The sequence below is a fragment of the Chenopodium quinoa genome, unplaced genomic scaffold (assembly GCF_001683475.1).
Source record: "Chenopodium quinoa cultivar QQ74 unplaced genomic scaffold, ASM168347v1, whole genome shotgun sequence".
NCBI lineage: Eukaryota > Viridiplantae > Streptophyta > Magnoliopsida > Caryophyllales > Amaranthaceae > Chenopodium > Chenopodium quinoa.
The window spans coordinates 6,185,378-6,206,357 of NW_018744304.1; the positions used below are offsets into that span (position 1 = coordinate 6,185,378).

Here is a 20,980-nt window from a genome sequence, read left to right on the forward strand (position 1 = left end):
CCAATATTGGTCATGGAAATATGACTCAAAATTGATATTTAAGAAAAAAAAAAAAAAAAATATATATATATATATATATATATATATATATATATATATATATATATATATATATAGTTTTTGGCTTGGACAATATCCTGGGTCATTACTTGTAATTTATTATAGGGTAATGCTATATGCAGCCCTAGCATATAAGCATTTAATATACTTTCTTTTTTAGTATTACGTTGAAAATTTATCGATAATTCACAAGTAAATCGGTGTAATAAATGGTTATTTATTGTCTTTCCTTTTCACTTTTAGCTTCTTATATGCAGCCCTTAGGGCTGCATATATCTTTTACCTTTATTATAATGTAGTTATTTTTTGTAAAATTCAACATTAAATGTTTGGAAAATGTCATACATAGCCTTTAGGGCTACATATAAACATTAAATTTACACTTGAAAATCGTAAAAAGTTAAGAAATCATAAAAATATAAACACTAATTACACTGATTTACGCGTGTTTTTGTCATGAATTCCTAATTTTATACAATTTCCAAGAATGTATTTAATGCTTATATATAGCCCTTAGGGCTACATATAACATTACCCTAAATGTTTGTTGATTAAACATTAAAGGAAGTAAATTAAAAAATATACGGTGAAAATGTTTGATCCCATCAACGGTTACAAAATTTCAATAGTCAATTGAAGTTGAAATAAAAAAATGAATTTAGGTTTGCTTATTAACTAAATAACAAATAATAAACAATAGTTTATTGAGTAGTTAATGCAAAGTTGCAAAATAAGGAGCCTCATATCACAATTAAATTAGAAAGTTACAACGCGTAGTTTAAATAAATCATTATATTAAGAACAACTAGATTTTTGGCCCGTTTAATGCACGGGTTGTTACTTGGGTTAATTATTTTCATATGTAGGTATGTTTTATTTCTATAACTTAAAAAAAAAAAAAAAAAAAAAAAAAGGTGAGGATAGAACTGTGAAAGAAGATGAAGGAATTTAGTTAGATTAATTGAACTTTATTTTATTATGGTGGAAATGAAACACTTCACTTTCTTAATTGAATTTGCAAGTTGTAGAATGTATAAATACTTAAATGTAAATATAAGGGAGGTGACATGTGGCATATGATGTAATGAGTGACTTATGATGTCACGTGTCATTTGAAAAAGTTGTGGTTTGTGTTTTTAAATACTAACTAGCCTTCTGGCCCGTGCAATGCACGGGTTATTCATATAAAATTGTATTGAAAGATAAGTGAGGAAATATCAGTAAATCATTATAAGGTATAATATGTAATCGGAAACATGATTAAAGAAATTAATATTTTGGAACTTTAATCGAAAAAAAGACTTAAATAGAAGGTGGAAAGGCTAAAATTAAAGAGCGAGTAGGAAAAGGTTGAATTAAAGGGGAGAGATGAAGTGTGTATGAAAGATGAAGTATAAGTTTAATAAAAGAATTAAAAAAATGATATAATAAAAAATTAATAGTGTAAGATGACATGTGGCACTATGGTTAGAAAAATGTAATAGAATGGATGAGGACATGTGTCTTTCTTAGTTTCTTGGTTATAGTTTTTAAATACTAAGTATAGATATAGATATAGAGGTATAGATATAGATGATACTCGGTGAGATACGAGTATACAACAAATTACATTATTGAACTCAAGATGTTTATATTATTTGGTTTTTGGGATTTTTGAATTTAAATATTGGTGTTTTGATATGGGTCATTAGGTTTCAAATTGTAATAAAAGTATGTTTGACTTATGTTTTGATTTTTTATAAATTTGGATTTGATTTAGTTTTCAAAATATAGTATATTGTTTTATTAATTTTATTAACCTTAGTTGTTAATTTGTTATCATGGTGTCAATAGTAATCTAGTAATCCTCTTAATCGTCTGAAAGAGTTTGTTAAATTTTCAAAAAAAAAAAAAAGGTTCATTTAGTATTGAAATTATAGCTTAACTTAGGGTCTATTCTCATTAACTGAGCTGAACTGAACTGAACTGAGATGAACTAAACTGAGCTGAATTGAACTCAACTGAACTAAATTGAAATGAATATTTTATAAGAGAAAGAAATTAGGAGCTGAGCTGAACTGAACTGAAATGAATATTTTATAAGAGAAGGAAATTAGAAGCTGAACTGAACTGAGCTGAGATGAGCTGAGATGAACTGAACTGAACTGAATTTCAACGTAAGAGAACAGGCCCTTAGTGCTTCATATATATGATCTATTCAAGAAATTGAATAGAGAATGTGTGCTTAAGGTACATAAATAAATATTCTAGTCCCGCTTAACTAATCTCTAATCGTATATTAATTTACTTTTTAAAAAACTTTAGCTCATTAATCATACTCAGAGCATAGGTCAATTTTACAACTTATTCCTTTCAAATTTTCTATTTACAAGATCAACAACTACCTATGCAATTAAAGAATGTTTAGTAACAAGGGCGATAGAGCCCGACTTTTTAATTTTATATACACACAAAACTTCATAATATAGACAATTTATAAGATTATCTAGTATTATTCAGCTTTGACATTGTCATGGCGTTATAAATAGGCCACATGTGTTAAAGTGGTGTACATAATGTTTGGTTTTGCCATTCTATTGGCCAATTGAAAGCCTAAAATTTCTACCGCCTAATTCAAAGCTTTTCCAAATATGACAAATGTTCAATTTTGCCATTCCATTGGCCAATTAAGACGCAATTTGTAGAAGTGTTTGATCGATTTCAAAATTCAAAGATAGTGGATGCACGGAAAAGTGAAAAGAGAATAGAGAGGAGAAAATATTAGGTAATTAATTAAGCATTATCACAAAAGACTAATCGTGTGAGGTATATACAGAAAAAAGAACGTAGTTGATGCCTTCTTTCTAAGAATAGAATCATCTATAGTTGGCTTTCCCAATTTGAAAATGGGTGACCTAAAAATTGAATCTTTCTTTTTCACTTTTTAGCTTTGAAATGACCTCTTACCACTAATTAAAAGACTAATTAGTAATTAGTCACAATCATAAGTACCTTTGTGTGTGAAATTAATTGGAAGTTGTGATGCTATCTTTATTCTTCTTGCTCCCATCTTTGAACATTGTTTTAGGATAGGAAGCTCTTTTAAAGTGTATTTTACATCCAATATGGGAAGGTTCTTAACTCTATAGTCTTATTACTATATTGTAAGTAGTAAGTAGAGTCTTCTTTTTTGGCTTCTAAAGGTGCAAAAAAGATATATTTGTATATTTGGGAATAGAATGGTTCTTACTAGAGTTAATATCTTACTTCTGTTAAATCTAAGCTAAAAAGTACTAGATGTGTCCTTTTAGTAACGAAAAGGATAAAAGATGTGGGAATCTAACTCTCAAATTGCTTAGATGGGGCATGTCACACATTAGAATAAGGCTAAAAATAGCTTTGTATTGCACCTAGAGAAGATAAAGGAAAGCGGCTCACTCATCTCGACCTTAAGGGTAAATAAGAAGTTAGGACATGTCTTCTTTGAAAACTAACTTCTCGACATTCCACTTAATTTTATTTTGGATTAATTGTATATTACCAATCTTTAAAACACCCTACTTTTATTTAACCATCCATTTTTTCTTTTAATTTTTTCAATCACCCACAAAAAACAGTGGTTAAATCAAGATACGACGTTTTGAGGAGTGGTAAAATACAATTTTTCCAGAATTAATTGTATTTTACCATCCTTCAAAACACCCTATTTTGATTTAACCACCCATTTTTTTTCTTTTCCATTTATTTTGTTCAAGCACCTACAAAAAAGAGTGATTAAATCAAAATAGGGTGTTTTGAAGGCTGGTGAAATACAATTTTTCCTTTTATATATTTTTGTTCATTTCAAATTCCTTACTCTGTACATTTACAACATTGATTTTTCTAGTTCATACAAAATATTTTTTTTTTTTTTTTTTTTTTTTTTTGCAAAATTTCTATTCCGGGAAGGTTTTTTGCAAATCTCTCATCACATTCCTATTCTATTACAGTATACTCATTTATGTGACTGATAAGTAAATTGGATTGAAGGGTGCACCTTGTAAGAACACCAAGTAAGAGTTGATTGTCAACCCAATATATGGATGATTGGCAATTTGCAATGGTACAGATTTGCAAACAGCAAGTGTACCACTAATTATACTTCTAAACATTACAACATAATTAAGTACAAGGATAATATCACATCAAATCAAAGAAAAAGTACTAAGATAATATAAGAAACCTCTCAAAAAATGCTTATAACTTGTGTTTTTTTTCCCTTTATGAAAAAAACTTAATAATTATAGCTAATTAGTGAGGCTTATCTGGAACAAATTCCAAAGGTAACCAATGAATAATTTGTAGTTGGTCCACTTGTAAAATATAAGGTTCCATCACCCCATGCGCAGAAAATACCCATTTTTATCAATTTATCTTGTTAAAGGAATACGTATTATAAGTAATTATCAACTTACAACTTGTTTATAGACCAACTTAATAATCAAAGGTTTAACCTGATACTTGAGACCTAGGAATATGTTTTTATAATCTATCATAACTAAATCGGAATTGGACTTGGCAAGGAGGATGAATAATGTTCGTAATTTGATTGTGCAAATGGATCGTAATGATATGAGTGCCGAGAAGGAAATAGAACAGAGCTACGGATTGAGTTGTGAATGTTAGCATCACACAAAATTTCTAAGATTAAAATAAACCAAGGCCCTTTGTTAAGCTTATAATCCAAGTAGTTTTTATTTCTATGTTTTAATTTTGAGGTTTGTCCCCCTGATCAGATCCTTTTATTCTAAAAAAATGTTAACTAACTAAATTGGTTAAAGTTTTAGTTATTTGAGAACTAAAATCGAATGACTGTATTATATTATTGTGTACAATATTGCCCTTTGTAAGTTGTGACCCCCTTTACAGAGTTTACTCTAAAAAAAAAGCATTAACTAGTTTTAGTGGTCACATACATATGCCTTTTAGGTTAAGCTAAGCAAAATCTGATATTATTTGATGTTATTGATTTCAAATTCATTTCCTTAATCCAATTTAATTAGATAGTTTAGCATCTTATTTAATCTTAACTAGCCTTTCGGCCCATGCAATGCACAGCTTGTTCATAGAAAATTGCATTGAGAGATGGGTGAGGAAATACCAATAAATAATTATGAGTGTAATATGTAACTGAAAACATAATTAAAGAAATAAAATTTTGGGACTTTAATTTAAAATAAGACTTAATAGAAAGAAGATGGAGGGACTAAAATCAAAGAGAGAAAATAAAAAGGTTGAATTAAAGAGGGGAGATGAAGATAAAGTGTTTAATGAAAGAGTTAAGAAGAATTGTATAATTAAAAATAAAAAATATAAAATGACATGTGGCACATTGAGTTGAAGAAGATGATAGTGAAGTGTAATAGAATGATGACATATGTTTTTTTTGGTTTGGTTTTTTAAATACTAAGTATAGATTTGACTGAATGAAGTAAAACCTCATCAGAGTTTTGCATCATTAATTGACTTCGATAGTTCATGGATAATTACAGTTATAGTAAATGATTAATAGTATCATTAGTATGTTGGTCTTATAAGGATGATTTTAATGTTGGTTCAAATTCAAAACACACTATTTCATTGGCAATGCATATATACTCTCATACTGTCGTCGTACTCGCATAAATTTTCCTTTCTATATGTTAGTGTCTTTAAGTTTTACTTTGTACCAACGAAATAGGAAATTTTGTGTAGAACTACCCTAAAGATAGGATTATTTGTGAGCAACTACCCATTTTTTTTATTTGTTTAGAACTACCCACGAGTTTGAAAGTTTGGGTAGAACTACCCATTAACATTTTCAGTCTAATTAAGACGTTATCGGAGCCCACTTTTTTCACTTTTGTCACCAAATTAACTCTCCCAATTTGTATAAAGGTTTTAATTTACCTTAATTAACCCAATTAGGGTTTTGATTATAATTCATTTTAGGGTTTATGAGTTCAGTATTATTTGGGGATTTTGATTTCTAAGGTTTGGGGGTTTAATTAAATTGGGGTTTTTGCTTATTTTAGTATTAATTGGCCATTGTAATTAAAAAAAAAATGAAAATTTGGGCCAAAATAATGTTTTAATTAGACGAAAACGTTAGTGGGTAGTGTTATCCAAACTTTTTCAAACTTGCGGGTAGTTCTAAACAAATAAAAAAATGGGTCGTTGTTCACAAATGCCTCAGTTAAATTTCGAAACAATATGAAATGAGCCTGGGCAACCCGAATAAGGAGGAGGAGAGTTTGATCCACAAATTAGGCTTTGGAGCTTCCACACTAAAACCAATTGGCAATAGTAGGAGTAACTCCTCTACCTTATAAAGTGGAACTACCTCTTCTCTTTCTCCAATGTGGGACACTCACAAGTGGGATACAATGGGTTTCAACACTTCCCCTCACTTGTGATTGTCCTTAGAACTTAGAACACACCAAAAGGTACAATATAAATCCTCTTTGGGAATGAACATCCAATAGAGGCCCATTAACAAGTGGCTTGACAAATGCCCAGTTTTAGACAGCCCAACAAACCTAGGCTCTGATACCATGATAAATTTTCGAAACAATATGAAATGGGTCTGGGCAATCCGAATAAGGAGGAGTAGAGTTTGGTCCACAAACAAGGCTTTGGAGCTTCTATACTAAAATCAATTGACAATAGTAGGAGGTACTCCTCTACCTTATAAAGTGAAATCATCTCTCCTCTTTCTCTAATGTGGGACACTTATAAGTGGGCTACAGTGGGTTTCAACTCTCCCCCTTCACTTATGAGTGTCCTTAGAAATTCAGAGCTAACTGGATAAGGCCAGATCAAATATCCTCTTAGAGGCTGGACATCCTGTCGAGGTAAATCCTTATCCAGTAGCGATTAAATACCCAGTTTAGAAGAAACTCATAACCTGGGCCCTGATACCATGTTAAATTTGGAAACAATATGAAATGAGTCTGGGCAACCCAAATAAGGAGGAGGAGAGTTTGGTCCACAAATTAGGCTTTGGAGCTTCCACACTAAAACCAATTGGCAATAGTAGGAGTAACTCCTCTACCTTATAAAGTGGAACTACCTATTCTCTTTCTCCAATGTGCAGTACAAGAAAAATGTCTTTTCGCAGCGATTATTTCGTAGCGATTGTACATTTGCTACAATATGCAAGTATGTTTGTGAAATAATTAAGGAAGTCGTATCATTTTACAATCGCCATGGTTTTCCCATATAAAATCGATACGGAAAACATAATAATACATATCCACACTATTTTTACACATTTTTATAATTCTGAGAAATCGTATCATTTACAATCGCCACTAAATCCTAAAAATCGTTACGAAAAGCCTTTTCAACACTAGATATATAAATATTGTTTGACAAAGAATGCATAAAATACGTCATAGCTTATTGGTGAAACATTTAATACGTAGTATAAGAGTTTGAGGTTGCATGTTCGAATCTTGTAAAGATCATACGCATGTTTTTTTTTTTTTTGAAGAAAATGAGTTAAACATTTATAGCGATTGTAATCGCTACAATAATCACCACAATTGGATGTCGTTTTTCGTATCGATTATTGAGGCCAACCCCATCGATATTGAAAACCACTACTAAAGGCTAAAGCATCGGGGGATATTGTATCAAATGACTACCATTCGTTGGGAAAGCTTTTTGTTGCAATTACAATCGATACTAAAGGTTAAAATAATCGCTACGAAAATGTCATTTTCTTGTAGTGGTGGGACACTCACAAGTAGGATACAATGGATTTCAACAGCCTCAAACTTTAGGGTAGTTCTACACAAAATTTCCAAAGAAATAATATGCTCATTTCAATAAATGTTAGAATGAGGCTAAATGTAACAAATAATAATTTGGAGAAAGAACCTATTAACTAAGGTTCTATTCAAATCATGGACTCTTACGAATGTGTGAATAGGATAAAGAAAATCCTAATAACTAGGGTATGTTATTTGCCTCAAGTTCCCCTTTTTTTAAGGCCTACATTCTTGTCCGAACCCTACACATGTCATCCTAGCTCAATTCAATTTAATAAGTATGGCTTCTTGGTGTAGGATATAGGGGAGGGTATGTAAAGATGAAAAACACCACGACCCATTTAGACCCGTTCTCTTCACCTTTATTTTGCTGAAATGAAATTATTTTACTGAACTGAAATTATTTTTGCTGAACTGAAATTATTTTTACTGATTTTCTATTATAATTCTTCTTTAAGAAAACTAAATTTTACTGAACTAAACTTATTTTTACTGAACTGGAATTATTTTTACTGAACTGAACTTAATTTTTCTGAACTGGACTTATTTTTACTAAACTGAAATTATTTTTACTTAGGCCCCGTTCTCTTCACCTTAATTTTACTGAACTGAAATTATTTTTACTGAACTGAAATTATTTTTGCTGAACTTAAATTATTTTTACTGAACTTAAATTAATTTTATTGAACTGAAATAATTTTTGCTGAACTGAAATTATTTTTACTGATTTTATATTATTCTTTAATAAAACTGAATTTTGATGAACTGAAATTATTTTTACTACACTGAAATTATTTTTACTGAACTGAAATTTATTTTACTGAACTGAACTTATTTTTACTGAACTGAAATTATTTTTACTTAATATTATTTTTTTAAGGTGAAGAGAACAAGGCCTTAATATTATTTTTTTAAGGTGAAGAGAACAGGGCCTTAGTCTTCAAATTGCAAGAATGCAAGATATACAAATAAAACATATTGTTAGATTAAGGGTGGATTTGATTTACTCACCTATTTGATTAATAATAATGAAATCTGCTCGGCTCGGCTTTACTCTGTTCTATTCTGCTGAAATCTGCTATGTTCTGCTCTGGTGACTTCTGCTCTACTCTACTTTGCCCAGAAGCTCAAAAGAACAGAACCTAAGTAAAATTGGTATCACGACATAATGTCTTTTTTTAGTACGACCTCCCAAGTCAATTCAAGTAAAAGTACTATATATATATATATTTGCATATACATAATCTTCTTTTTTTTTTTTAGGACTATACATAAATCAATACATGCATTAAGCATAATTGCATAAAGTAGTAGACATATACAACTATATAAATATTATTGGTAGGTTAGGGTATCTCATAACAGTATAATTATAACTATATAAGGCTGCGCAAACATCCTTGAAATATGCAAACCATACTTTGTTTATAAGAGAATCTCTTATAAAATATAATATTAAGTAATCGAGAAACATCAAAAACATTATGGCAAGGATGATAGAACCTTTAATAGTAGGACGGGTGATAGGAGATGTGATCGATCCCTTCAACCCATCCGTACAAATGTGTGTCAACTATAACAATAAGCAGGTTTTCAATGGCTCCGAGCTTCTTCCTTCTTCCGTCGCCTCCAAACCTCGGGTCGATATCAATGGTGAAGATATGAGAACTTTCTTTACCTTGGTAGGTTCATATACAAAGTACACTAAGTAGATTGAGCGAGAGAAAGGGGTGAAACAATGCTCCTAGAAATAGGGGATCATTTAAACTAGAGAAGTTATATGCCAAAAATTTCTTACGCGTCTTTTATTCATTTTTTTTTGACAAGCATGTTGTCTTTTATTCATGTTGTGTCGAGAGCTACAAAGGATATTAATATGATTATAAGTAACTTTGTTATTGGTATGTTTATTTAATGGTTAATTTATATTTGGTTGTAGGTATTGACAGACCCAGATGTACCTGGACCAAGTGATCCTTATTTGAGAGAGCATCTTCATTGGTATGAATATACAATTACCATTACTAAGTCTTTGCTAATATTTCATAATCAATAAATTGAATATGCTTACAAGTCACAAGTCTCTTAAATTGAGTCTAGCTAGTTCAACTCGGCTCATAAATAAGTTGAGTTAATTAAACTTGAGATATCACCGGGAATAAACTTGACTCTTATCACCCTTAGAACTTATAACTAGATTAAACCCCGTGCAATGCACGGTTGTTAAATAATTCTAATGACAATAAATTTTACCAAAAATAATGGATATAAATATTATAAATAGACTTAGTAGTAAAAAGTACGGAGTATGAAATATTGTGAAAGAAATTAATTAAACATGTAATAGTAATAATGGGCAATTTGATATTTAAGGACATTTATTTTAGATTTTATACAAACTAAAAGTCATAATTTAATTACAATAAGCTTTTTTTAATAAGTGGTTTTGGAGGGAAAACTTTTTATACTACCTCCGTTAAGTTTTATTTGCAACTTTGGAATATTTTATATCTCACAAATAATACCCCAAAGTTGCAAATAAAACTTAACGGAGGTAGTAATATTTTGCCAAGTGTTCTCTAAATTTCGCCTTTAGTATAATGTAATTGATTGATTGATTAACAAAAATTAATTATAACACCAATTCCTTACACTATACATTTGACTACCATAAATAAATAATTTTGACTCCCATATATATTTTGACTACCATAAATAAATAATTTGAAATGTGTATATAATACTCAATTATGTAATTGTCCAATCTAACAAATGACACCTTGACACCAAATTGGAGCCAAATATCAAATCATGCTTTTTAGAAGAGAATCCCATTATTCAAGATAAATTTAATTTTTCCTTAAAAAAAAAAAAAAAAAAAAAAAAAAACTTAATTAAGCACACAATGTCATCGAAGATTACACTATGTACCTTCTTAAGTTGTGCTTTTTTTTTTTTTTTGGTGCAATAAGTTATGATTAATTTAATCACTTTGATAGAGTATAAAACATAATCCTAGACCTAAAAAATCAACTCAGTCAAAAACTTAACTTGATGGTTGAGGTTAGGAATATGTGTTATTCTATATCAATCCCTAAGTCTTCATGAATGATCTCCAAATGTTCATCTACTATTTTGTTATAAAAACTTTGATCCTTATATAGCAAACCACACATGGTACAAGTTGCACCATATACATGGTACAACCATACTCTCTTCCTTTTTCTTTTGGGTATAATTAATGTTATAATTGGATGTAAAATAACAATTGCGCTAGACATATACTCTAGCCGCTTTTTAAATCTTATAAAATCTCGCATTAAGATGGTCTGACGCTAAAATGTGCATATTCAAATAATGCTAGTTTAAGTAAACAATTCAATATGAGTATATTCTAAATACCAGTAAATCATTATTTTTGTCTAATACAAACCATTTTCGAGTAAAAAAAATTGACTTTCTAAAGTAAAAAGAGCATTCTTGCATATGTTAATTTCTCCCAACCAATCATACAACCTTATTTCTTCCTATTTGATTCAATTTAATCACAGGGTGAAAAGATTGGGGTCAAGTGTGTAGTACGAGCCGATATTAGTAGGGATAAAGTGAAAATCTGATCAATCAGAACCAATTAGCATTGATTGAAGCCTTGAAACTTAACATAGTACTCCATAGTATGGTGGAAAAAATAATTGAAGTATATGATTTTGTTGAATTTCTATCATTATAATGTGACTGTACAATTTTCTTATCGTAACGAAATCAAAGTTCTAACTATGAAATGACTAATTTTGCAGGATAGTGTCGGACATACCAGGCACAACTGACTCCACTTTTGGTACGTATATTATTTTTCTATACATGTTACGGAGTATAACATGAAAATAAACTATGTACTTTTTTATATATTAGGTCCGCTCAATAAATAAAAAAACAATACTTCCACTGTTTCTATTTAGTTGACGCGTTTGAATTAGGCATATATTTTTAAGGAGAAGAGAAAGAGTGAAAAAGCAAGTGAGGTAACTTGTAAATGCAAGCTGAAAAATTTACCTCAAAAAGAAATGTGTCAACTAAAAAAAACTTCCTAAAAAGGAATACGTGTCAACTAAAAAGAAACGAAAGTAGTAAGATATTAGGTATACTCGAGTGTAAGATGGTTGATGAATGATACCTCAAATATCCTTCCTCCTCACACTCTATTCAATTAACGGTATATCTTATGGAACAAGTTTCTTTGGACAAACAATAATGCAGGATCGGAGATGGTTCGATATGAAATCCCAAGGCCAAACATAGGAATACACAGGTTTATATTCATCCTATTTAAGCAGAATCGTCGACAAACAATAGTGAGTCTACCTTCGACTAGGGATTACTTCAACACTCGACAATTCGCAGCCGAAAATGATCTAGGTCTTCCTGTTGCTGCTGCCTATTTCAATTGTCAAAGAGAAACTGCAGCTAGAAGACGTTAATTACCCTAGCAAATCATTATTATATAAATAATTATGCTATTAATTAATTTGACAGCTTACTTACATGCAATGGTTCGAGCATATTTTTGTTCTTTTGTGAGGGTTTGACAGTTTGTGCATAATGCACTATTGTACCGTGTGAGATTGTAATTTTGTGCACGTAATTTTTTTTCTTTTGGTTCTTGAGAGAGTCATGGAGAGTTTGATTGTGTGCAATGATTTTGTGTGATTTAAAATTTTTGGGTGCGTGTGTACTATACAATACTAAAAAGAGGTGGTGTTCAACAAATTTTGTTGTCTATTGTTGGTGATTTATACTGTAAGTTTGTAATACATGTTTTTTTATATCGACGACTCAAACTTAAATATATTTGTTGAATATCTGATACTTCGACACATGAACATAACATAATGAACCAAAATCATAGACATTTTATTATCAAGCTATATAGATATATGAGTCAAACACTTAGACACAAATTTGAGCCCGACATGAGTAACCAATTTCGGATCACATATTCCATTTTTATTGCTACGGAAATGATAAAACCTACTTGGTATAAAAATAATATGTTTTTTTTTATATATGAATTTATTTAAGGATGACAATGAGTCACTAATCTAATCTTGATCTCATTTTAAGGTTTTGATAGATTCAATTCAAATATGATAGATCTTATGGGTCTAAGCTAAGCCTTCACGGTGAATCTAAGGACATGTTCTCTTCAACTTATTTCAGTTACTTATTACTTATTCCTTATTAAATTCAGATTAGACCAGATCAGAAACATTCAAATCAAACCAGTTCAGAAATTTTAATTATCATTTACTTATTGCTAGATTTCATTAATTGCGCATTACAAAAAATTATGAAAATTACATATTTGAAAAGCTCATAATGAAACAAATCTAACAAGATCATATATATATATATATATATATATATATATATATATATATATATATATATATATATATATACACTAGTAGAAAAAAGGCATTAGGCACCCCCCATATGGAACCGGTTCAGCCTAAACCGGTGCCCAAAACCGGTCTAGAATTGGGCAGGTTTTTACCAAAAGAGAAAAGGCACCGGTTCACCCTGAACCGGTGCCAAAAATAAAAAAGGCACCGGTTTGAACCGGTGCCATTCCTTTTTTAAAAAAATCACCGGCTTTTTTTTATTCCATTTATATATAAGGTAAGTCTCAAACCCTAAAGCTAATTCACTCACAAAAACACTTCGTCGCTCATCCTTTCTCTCTCATCCCTTTCTCTTTCATCTCCTCTTTCAATCTCTTTCTCGTTCTCTTTCATCTCCTCTTTCAATCTCTTTCTCGTTCTCTTTCAATCCCTTCTTTCAATCCCTTTCTCGTTCTCTTTCAAACCCTTCTTTCCATCAAATTTGATTGCATTTTTTTTTATCGATTTCTCAGTTTTTTTTTTTTGTTTAAGATTTCAATTTTTTCTGGGCTTTTGATTTTTCTTTCAATTTCAATTTTTCTTTCGATTTCAACTATTTTGATTTCTGGGTGTTTTCGATTTGTGGGTTATTCTGGGTTAATTTTTTTGATTTCGATCTTGATTTTTTTTCGTTTTTGATTTTGTTTTTGATTTCAGGGTTAATTTTCGGCTACAATAATCGATTTTGGGTTAATGCATGCGTTTTTGGGTGTTTTTTTTATGGATTTGTTCGAAATTGATTATTTTGGGTTAATACAAGTTGATTTGGGTTTGTTCGAAGTTAATTTTGGGTTTAATTGATTTATGAGTGTCTTTGAAATTTTTTATGGGTTTCTTCGAATTTTTTTTTGGTTTAATCCACCACGAACACATGCATGAGCAAGGTTAGGGTATTATTTCTTGATTTTTATTCGATTTTTTTTTATTTTCTGGGTTTTTAATTGATTTTCGAATTTTATTTTATTTTAATCGATTTATTTGTTATTTTTATCGATTTTAATTTGTTTTTTTAAAGTGATTTTCAATTTTCTGGTTTGGTTAATCGATTTTTAAACTTATTTTAATTCGATTTTTTTTAATTTCTAGGTTTTTTCTCTCGAAATTTTTTTATTCTCTGGGTTTTTTTTTCTTCTGATTTTCGATTTTAATTTTTATTTTAATCGGTTTTTTTTCTGAGTTTTTTTTATATATTTTTATTTTTTGATTTTGATGTTCTGGGTTTTTTTCTAGGTTTTAAACTGATTTTCTTTTCTTTTTTTTTCCGATTTTCTGGGGTTTTTATTTTTTATTTTTTTCGCAGCTAAATCATGTTAATCGATTCATTTTGGTTGTTTTAATTGGTGCAGATATATGGATTTAGATCTTAAGTTGAAGAATCAAGATACAATATATTGTGAAGTTGTAATTTTTTTTTTTGTGATTTATATTGTAATTTTATTTATTTATTTATATGTTGTAATTTTTTTTTTTGATTTATATACTGTAATTTTTTTATTGATCTATACTGTAATTTTTTTGATCATATATATATATTGAATAGATTGAATTATATTGATTGTGATGTTCGATTCATATTTGGTATCCTCATTTAATTCTAGTTTATTTAATTTTAAAAAAAAAAATTGATTATTGGGGGGTTTTTGGCACCGGTTTGAACCGGTGCCTTTTTGGCCCCCTTTTTGGCACCCCTCACATAGGTAGCGGTTCAAACCAGTGTCTTAGATCGGGTTTGAACCGCTGTCAAATGCCTTTTTTCACCTAGTGATATATATATTGACAACAATGTGTTTTTCTTTATAGATTAATATTAAAATGTAGTGAAAATTTAGTCAAATTATTAAATCAAATCAAACCAGACCAAATAATAAAAATTCAGATCATATCAGATCAGACCTTATGAAAATTAGATCGGATCTCCTTGTTTTAGGTGAAGAGAACAAGTCATAAGTCCAGATGATATTCACTAGTGATCGTGTCTTCTCACCTTTTATCTAAATATGATGTTATTTAGATGTATAACAATTAATTAAACATGGTTTCATTTTGATCTTTTTATAATACAAAGTAATCAGATTAAAAAACGATTTATACTCTTATTTGTAATGTTTTAATTAATTCAATAAAAAGATGCATGCAAATAAGTAATAACAAAATAAACAAAGTAAAATTAGCAAAGATCAAAACAACATAGTTAATTAGGCCTTTTAAAAGTTCTTTGAGCTTCATACGTTCAAGCATGCATTGCGTGCATATAAGACTAATCTCTAATTCGCTATTATAAAGGAAGGGGAGGGAGGATTGAAAAGCTGGTGTCAAACTTTTGAACTATGAATAATGCCCCATATTCATTATTTCTTATTAATTAAGAAAAACTAATTCAATGTATTTGACATATTAGCTAATTTAAAGAAAAAGTAACCTCCAATTAAGGGTTTCAACAAATTTTACCAGAAAAATTCATTTAGCAAATATTCGATCAATCTTAATAAAATAAGAAAATTTACTAGCATTACTACTAATAATAATAACAATTACTACGTAGTATAATTGATCTTAATTTTCACTAGTAATAATCATATTTAGGAATATTTGCTAAAAAAATCTTTTGAAAGCAACATTTTGCGGAAAAAAAAACCTTATATAAGCTTTTTGGCAAAAGAAAACCCGATTGTAATTATTTTATTTTTTGTTAAAAGACAACCTAGTACATCTAATTGATGTTATTAATGAAGGAATTGTGTTTTCGATAAGTGCAATTACGTTACTAGATATATCAAGGATCACTATTATGAAGATAATAAGTTCGTTCTTTTGGGTCATCATTGTTTGCTGCTAGATATGACAAATGATCTTTGGGCTAGTTGTAGACACCCATTTGTGTCTCCCCAAAACCAAACCCGGTGATGAGTACCTTTCGCGTCGAATCATAATAGAATAAAGTGAAAGTGTGGAAAGTTTAGTGTTGCGGAAAGTTTTAATTTCTTTTCTCTTCTCTCTGTTTTTGAAAACCTATTTTAAGAAAACAGTCAATCCAGTTTGGTTGGTCCATGATATGGGTCCAATAGTAGTGTAGTTGGATAGGGCTTGAAAAGAGCTTTCCGACGATATATTATAAGCCCAATTCCGATGAATATTGAGGAAGTTATGGCCAAATTACTGAACTGGGCCCCGGTTTGAGCCTTATATGCGGCCCAATGATCTAGAGGAGGGCTAATATGGATTTATCATTCCTAATGCAATTAGGAATGATTTTAGTCTTCTAGATTCTTCTAGAAAGTTCTTTTCATTCCTAATTCAATTAGCATTGATAAATTGACTTTTGTTGACTTTTTAGAGTTTTAATTAAGATCAAAGAACGTTTTTGAGGAAAATACGATTTTATCCTCCTATACGGCAATTTCTATCTGATTTTAAGAAAACGCGTGAATTTCTGAGTCAGCGCCAAACGCCAGCTGTAGCGCCTAGCGCTACGCTTGGCGCCTGGCGCTAGCCTTAGCGTCTGGTGCCAAGGTCAGCGTTTGGCGCTAATTTGGTTTTTTTGCGTCAGAACTTTGTTTTTGATGTTTTATCTTTTTGGTTGATTTTCTCTATAAATAATGTCGTAAAAACCCCGTTTTCAATCATCAGTTATTCACCAATATTCACCAACTCTCATCAAGATTTTCTTATTACTCTCTCCCTCTCTTTTCTAAACTAGCCTTCTCTCAAACATAAAAATTCCGCATTCATTAGACTTAGATACACCTAGCCATATTCGAAGTTGCCTTGCCCTAGACGTGAAAGAGGTACGAGGCATCAAAGTAAGTGCTTTAATTGTTTACATTGTTATTATGATGTAGAAATCATGCTTGGGTTGTTATTATGATTCCTACTGTTATGTTAGGGCGTTTTGATCTTCCTAGTATCATGTTTAGGGTAACTCTAAAATCAAGTATGATTAAAAGTATGATGCCTTTTATTCTCTTCCTAATATTCATAATAGTATCATGTTAGGACTAAAGCTTTGAATTTTAATGTTTAGTGACATGCTAGGGTTTGTTATTAATCTTGTTAGTATCATGCCTAGGATCTTGCTATTATTTTGCTTTAACATGATTATGTTAATTATGATTAATTTTATTATTTTAATTATGATTATAATTGTTATTATTATGATTATGATTGTTATTATGTTGCTTGATATATATTTATTGTTATTGCTTGATCACGCCTTTTATGCATGTTTAAAAGGAATTTGTACTTGTAATCACGCTTAATAAGATAATTAATAATCTTGTTTAGGGTTAATTTGATTATAATTCAAGTGATCGCCAATAATAGTTTATTTGTGCATTAATATTCAACCAACATAGATTAAACAGGTTTAGGGTAAACCTATTGATTGCTCGTTAGTCAGAAAGTGCACATGAATACGATCTGAATAAAGTAGAGGCCTATTATTAGGGCAGGTTTAATCTCTTTTAGGTTGGATTTGTACCTTCATCCCCGAACCCTATTTGGTTCAAGACCTTATTGGAGTTAACGATCTCCTAGATCGTTAAGGGTGTAACCTTCACCTCGTGAACGGTTTACAAGTTCCTAAAACTTGTTGGCGACTCTTTTGCTCTATTTTCTTTCCCTTTGGATGCCACCGTACTTTAGTGTATGATCACAATGGGGTTCAAGCTAGGGGTAATGCTTGAAATATTCCCTACACTAGTTAAATAGTCCAAATTAAAGCCCAATAGAATGGATCCTATAAAGTCACACGTACAACAAGGGTATTGGGCTAGAGAATTGTGTTTAAGATAAGGTGTTTGGGCTTGAAATGGACTCTTATTTAGAGATGTAATCTATAAATAAGATCCATGCCTAGGGTTGAAGATAACAATCAACATTCAGTGGATTGTGAAACAAGCAACTAAATCCCAAAACCCTAAACACTCTCCTCACCTCACAGGCCTCCCCTCTTCCTTCACGTCCGTGAGTCCGGCGCCCCCTCGTGGTGGCTCGTGGTGTTCGTCGTAGTGGTTCATGGTTAGCTCGTGTCTCTCTTCTCCGTTAAAGGTTGATTGAAGCGTTCAATCACAACTAACTAGCATTAGTGGAGGTTTAACTTGTGCCCGTGGACCAAGTAGAGGAATCACGCTTAGGGTTCTTTAATTTATCTCTCATTGTTCTTGCTCGATCGCACGTGGAATCACGCTTCAAAGATATAATTATATGTTCTTTATGTGTTATGCATTAGATCTTGGGATTAGGTACTGTATGAATATGATTCATGTTTATTCCGCAACTAGTACCTATAAAATCCTACAATTAAGATATAATTTCTTCTAATTATCCTCTAAAATCCACTTAACCATTTAATAATTAAATTAATTTATAAATTAAGAAAAAAAACAAAAACCACCACCCCGCCCACCACCATCCAGCCACCCCTTCCCTTTCCCCATCCCTTGGCAACACCACCAAAACTCCATCAGCAACCCCCATGGCCATCAATCCTCACCTGACCACCATACCCACACCCGACCCTTAATACCGCACCCCAAAATCCCCAAAAACCGACAACCCAAAACCCCTTTTCCCCTTATCCCCGTTGGCGACCACCACGACCATCTCCTCCTGACCTCCTTGCTTTCCCCTTTGCTCAAGTCTTCTTCTTTCTCTCTCCTTCCTCAACTTTTCTATCATCTTATTGCACTTTTTCATCCTCTTCACCCAAAATCCAAATCCCAAGTTTCAATTGAATTCTTTATCTAATCTCCTCAATTTACCTTAATCACTCACCTATAAATCTCCTCATCAAATTCAATTAATTCAATAATTATGTTTCAAAACATAGGTGACACCACCACTAATTTATTATAACCCCATCAATTTCATCAACCCCCTGTTCAAAACCCTAATCTAACCCAAATCCCAATCCAACTTCACCTTCTACAATGTTTGCTTCGAAGGGAGGTTATGGTTGCCGGCGGGGATAAGGGTGAAATTGAGAGTCGGCTGGCAATGGAGCTGATTTGGGCAGCTAGTTGACTGATGGTTTGGGGGTGGTTGGCTGGTGGTTTGACGATGATGGTTTTTTTTTAAAAAAAAAATAAAAAAAAATAAATTATTAAATAATTAGGTGGGTTAGAGGGTAGTTAGAAAAAATGGGAGAAAATTAGAGAGCAATTAATTAATTAGAGGGTAACCAAACATGTTTTCTCTTGCAAAAAAAAAACGTGGTGGGTTTTTTTTTAACCAAAAAGCTTTTAAAAGGGTTTTTTTTCGCAAAATGGTGCTTTTAAAAGTTTTTTTTTTTTTGACATTCTTTATGTTAAATAAGTTTGACCATAAAAATAGAAAAAAGAAAACCAAATCAAAACACTATAGTCAATTAGGGTTTAGAAAACCAAATATACATTATGCGTGGTTGAAATATATACTACTTTGTTTTAAGTATAAGTACAAGATGATTCAATAAGAATGAAATGCTGATGAGTAATACAATATGAAAAATACATACTCGTAATCATACAGAGTACAAACTACTTCTTCCGTCCCTAATATTTTGCCCCATTTGATTTTTTGCGGTCTTAAAACAATTTTATCTCCTTTTTCATACTTATAAAAGTTATAAAAATCCCTCAATTTTTAAATATTTGCTCCACTTTTCTTTTCCGACCATTTTTAAATACTTACTCCATTTCCTTATTTGGAAAACTTTTGCAATATTTAATTCATTTATTCACAAGTAGACCCAACATAAATCATACTCCGTATTTTATTAATTTCATATTCTCTCTCCTCCAATTCTCTCAACTACTTTTACTTTTTACAATTTTTTTTATTCTTCCACCCACCCCATTACCTTCATATTTTATTACTTTCTTTAATTTCTCCTAAAATTTCGCACATGGAGAAATGAAGCAAATATATAAAAGGAAAATTGCTGGGAATAATCCCACCTTAGGGCCGTCCGCGAAAAATAATCCCACCTTTGGGATACTTTTAAAAAATTCCATCTTTATGATCAATCCGATTCTAATGGTCTTGGGTGACTAGTAACCGGTTGAAAATGTTTTTTTTTTGGAAAAATTGCTCCCATTAATCTGAACTTTGCCTCATCCGCCGAAATTAATCTCAACTTTCGTTTATTATCTATCACTCCCAACTTTAGGGGGTATTAATTTCTATTGCACCCAAATGACTTGCAACCGGTAAATCAGGTAAACATTTGTGATTTTTTTTTTGCACACGTGTTAATATGTAATTGGTTGAGAAAAATAAAGAAAATAAAAAGAAAAGAAAAAATGTAAAAATAATAATAATAATAACAACCCAGCAGCACCCCCACCACACAAACACCACACCCACCACCACACGAACACCACTGACACACACCAAACCAGCACTACCGATGGCCAAAAATGGCCGATATTGGCCACAAATGGCCGAAAATGACCGATGTTAGGGCTAAATACCCTAAACCGGCCGATTTCAGTCGTTTGTGGCCGATTTCGTGGCTAGGCGTCGCCGATGTTGTGGCTGGGCTTCACCGATTTCTTATCGGTGGCTGGGCTTCACCGATTTCTTATCGGTGGCTGGGGAGGGGTTATCGGGGCTGGGGAGGGGTTTTACGGTGAAGGTGATGGAGAAAGGGGCGAAAAAATTTGGGTGGGTTTGCAGGGCGGGGGATTGGTGTGCGCCGTTTTTCGGCAGCCGGGGGGGTTGGGGGTG

General features: G+C 31.3%; 1 protein-coding gene across 1 annotated transcript; it reads left to right on the plus strand.

The window, feature by feature from the left end:
* Positions 1 to 9,263: 9,263 nt before the first annotated feature.
* On the plus strand, positions 9,264 to 12,671 carry LOC110695815 (CEN-like protein 4). The gene is made up of 4 exons (XM_021873041.1): positions 9,264 to 9,514; positions 9,772 to 9,833; positions 11,630 to 11,670; positions 12,090 to 12,671. Exons 1-4 carry the CDS (start codon positions 9,317 to 9,319, stop codon positions 12,308 to 12,310), a joined length of 522 nt encoding a protein of 173 aa, XP_021728733.1. The 5' UTR covers positions 9,264 to 9,316; the 3' UTR covers positions 12,311 to 12,671.
* The last annotated feature ends 8,309 nt before the right edge of the window (positions 12,672 to 20,980 follow it).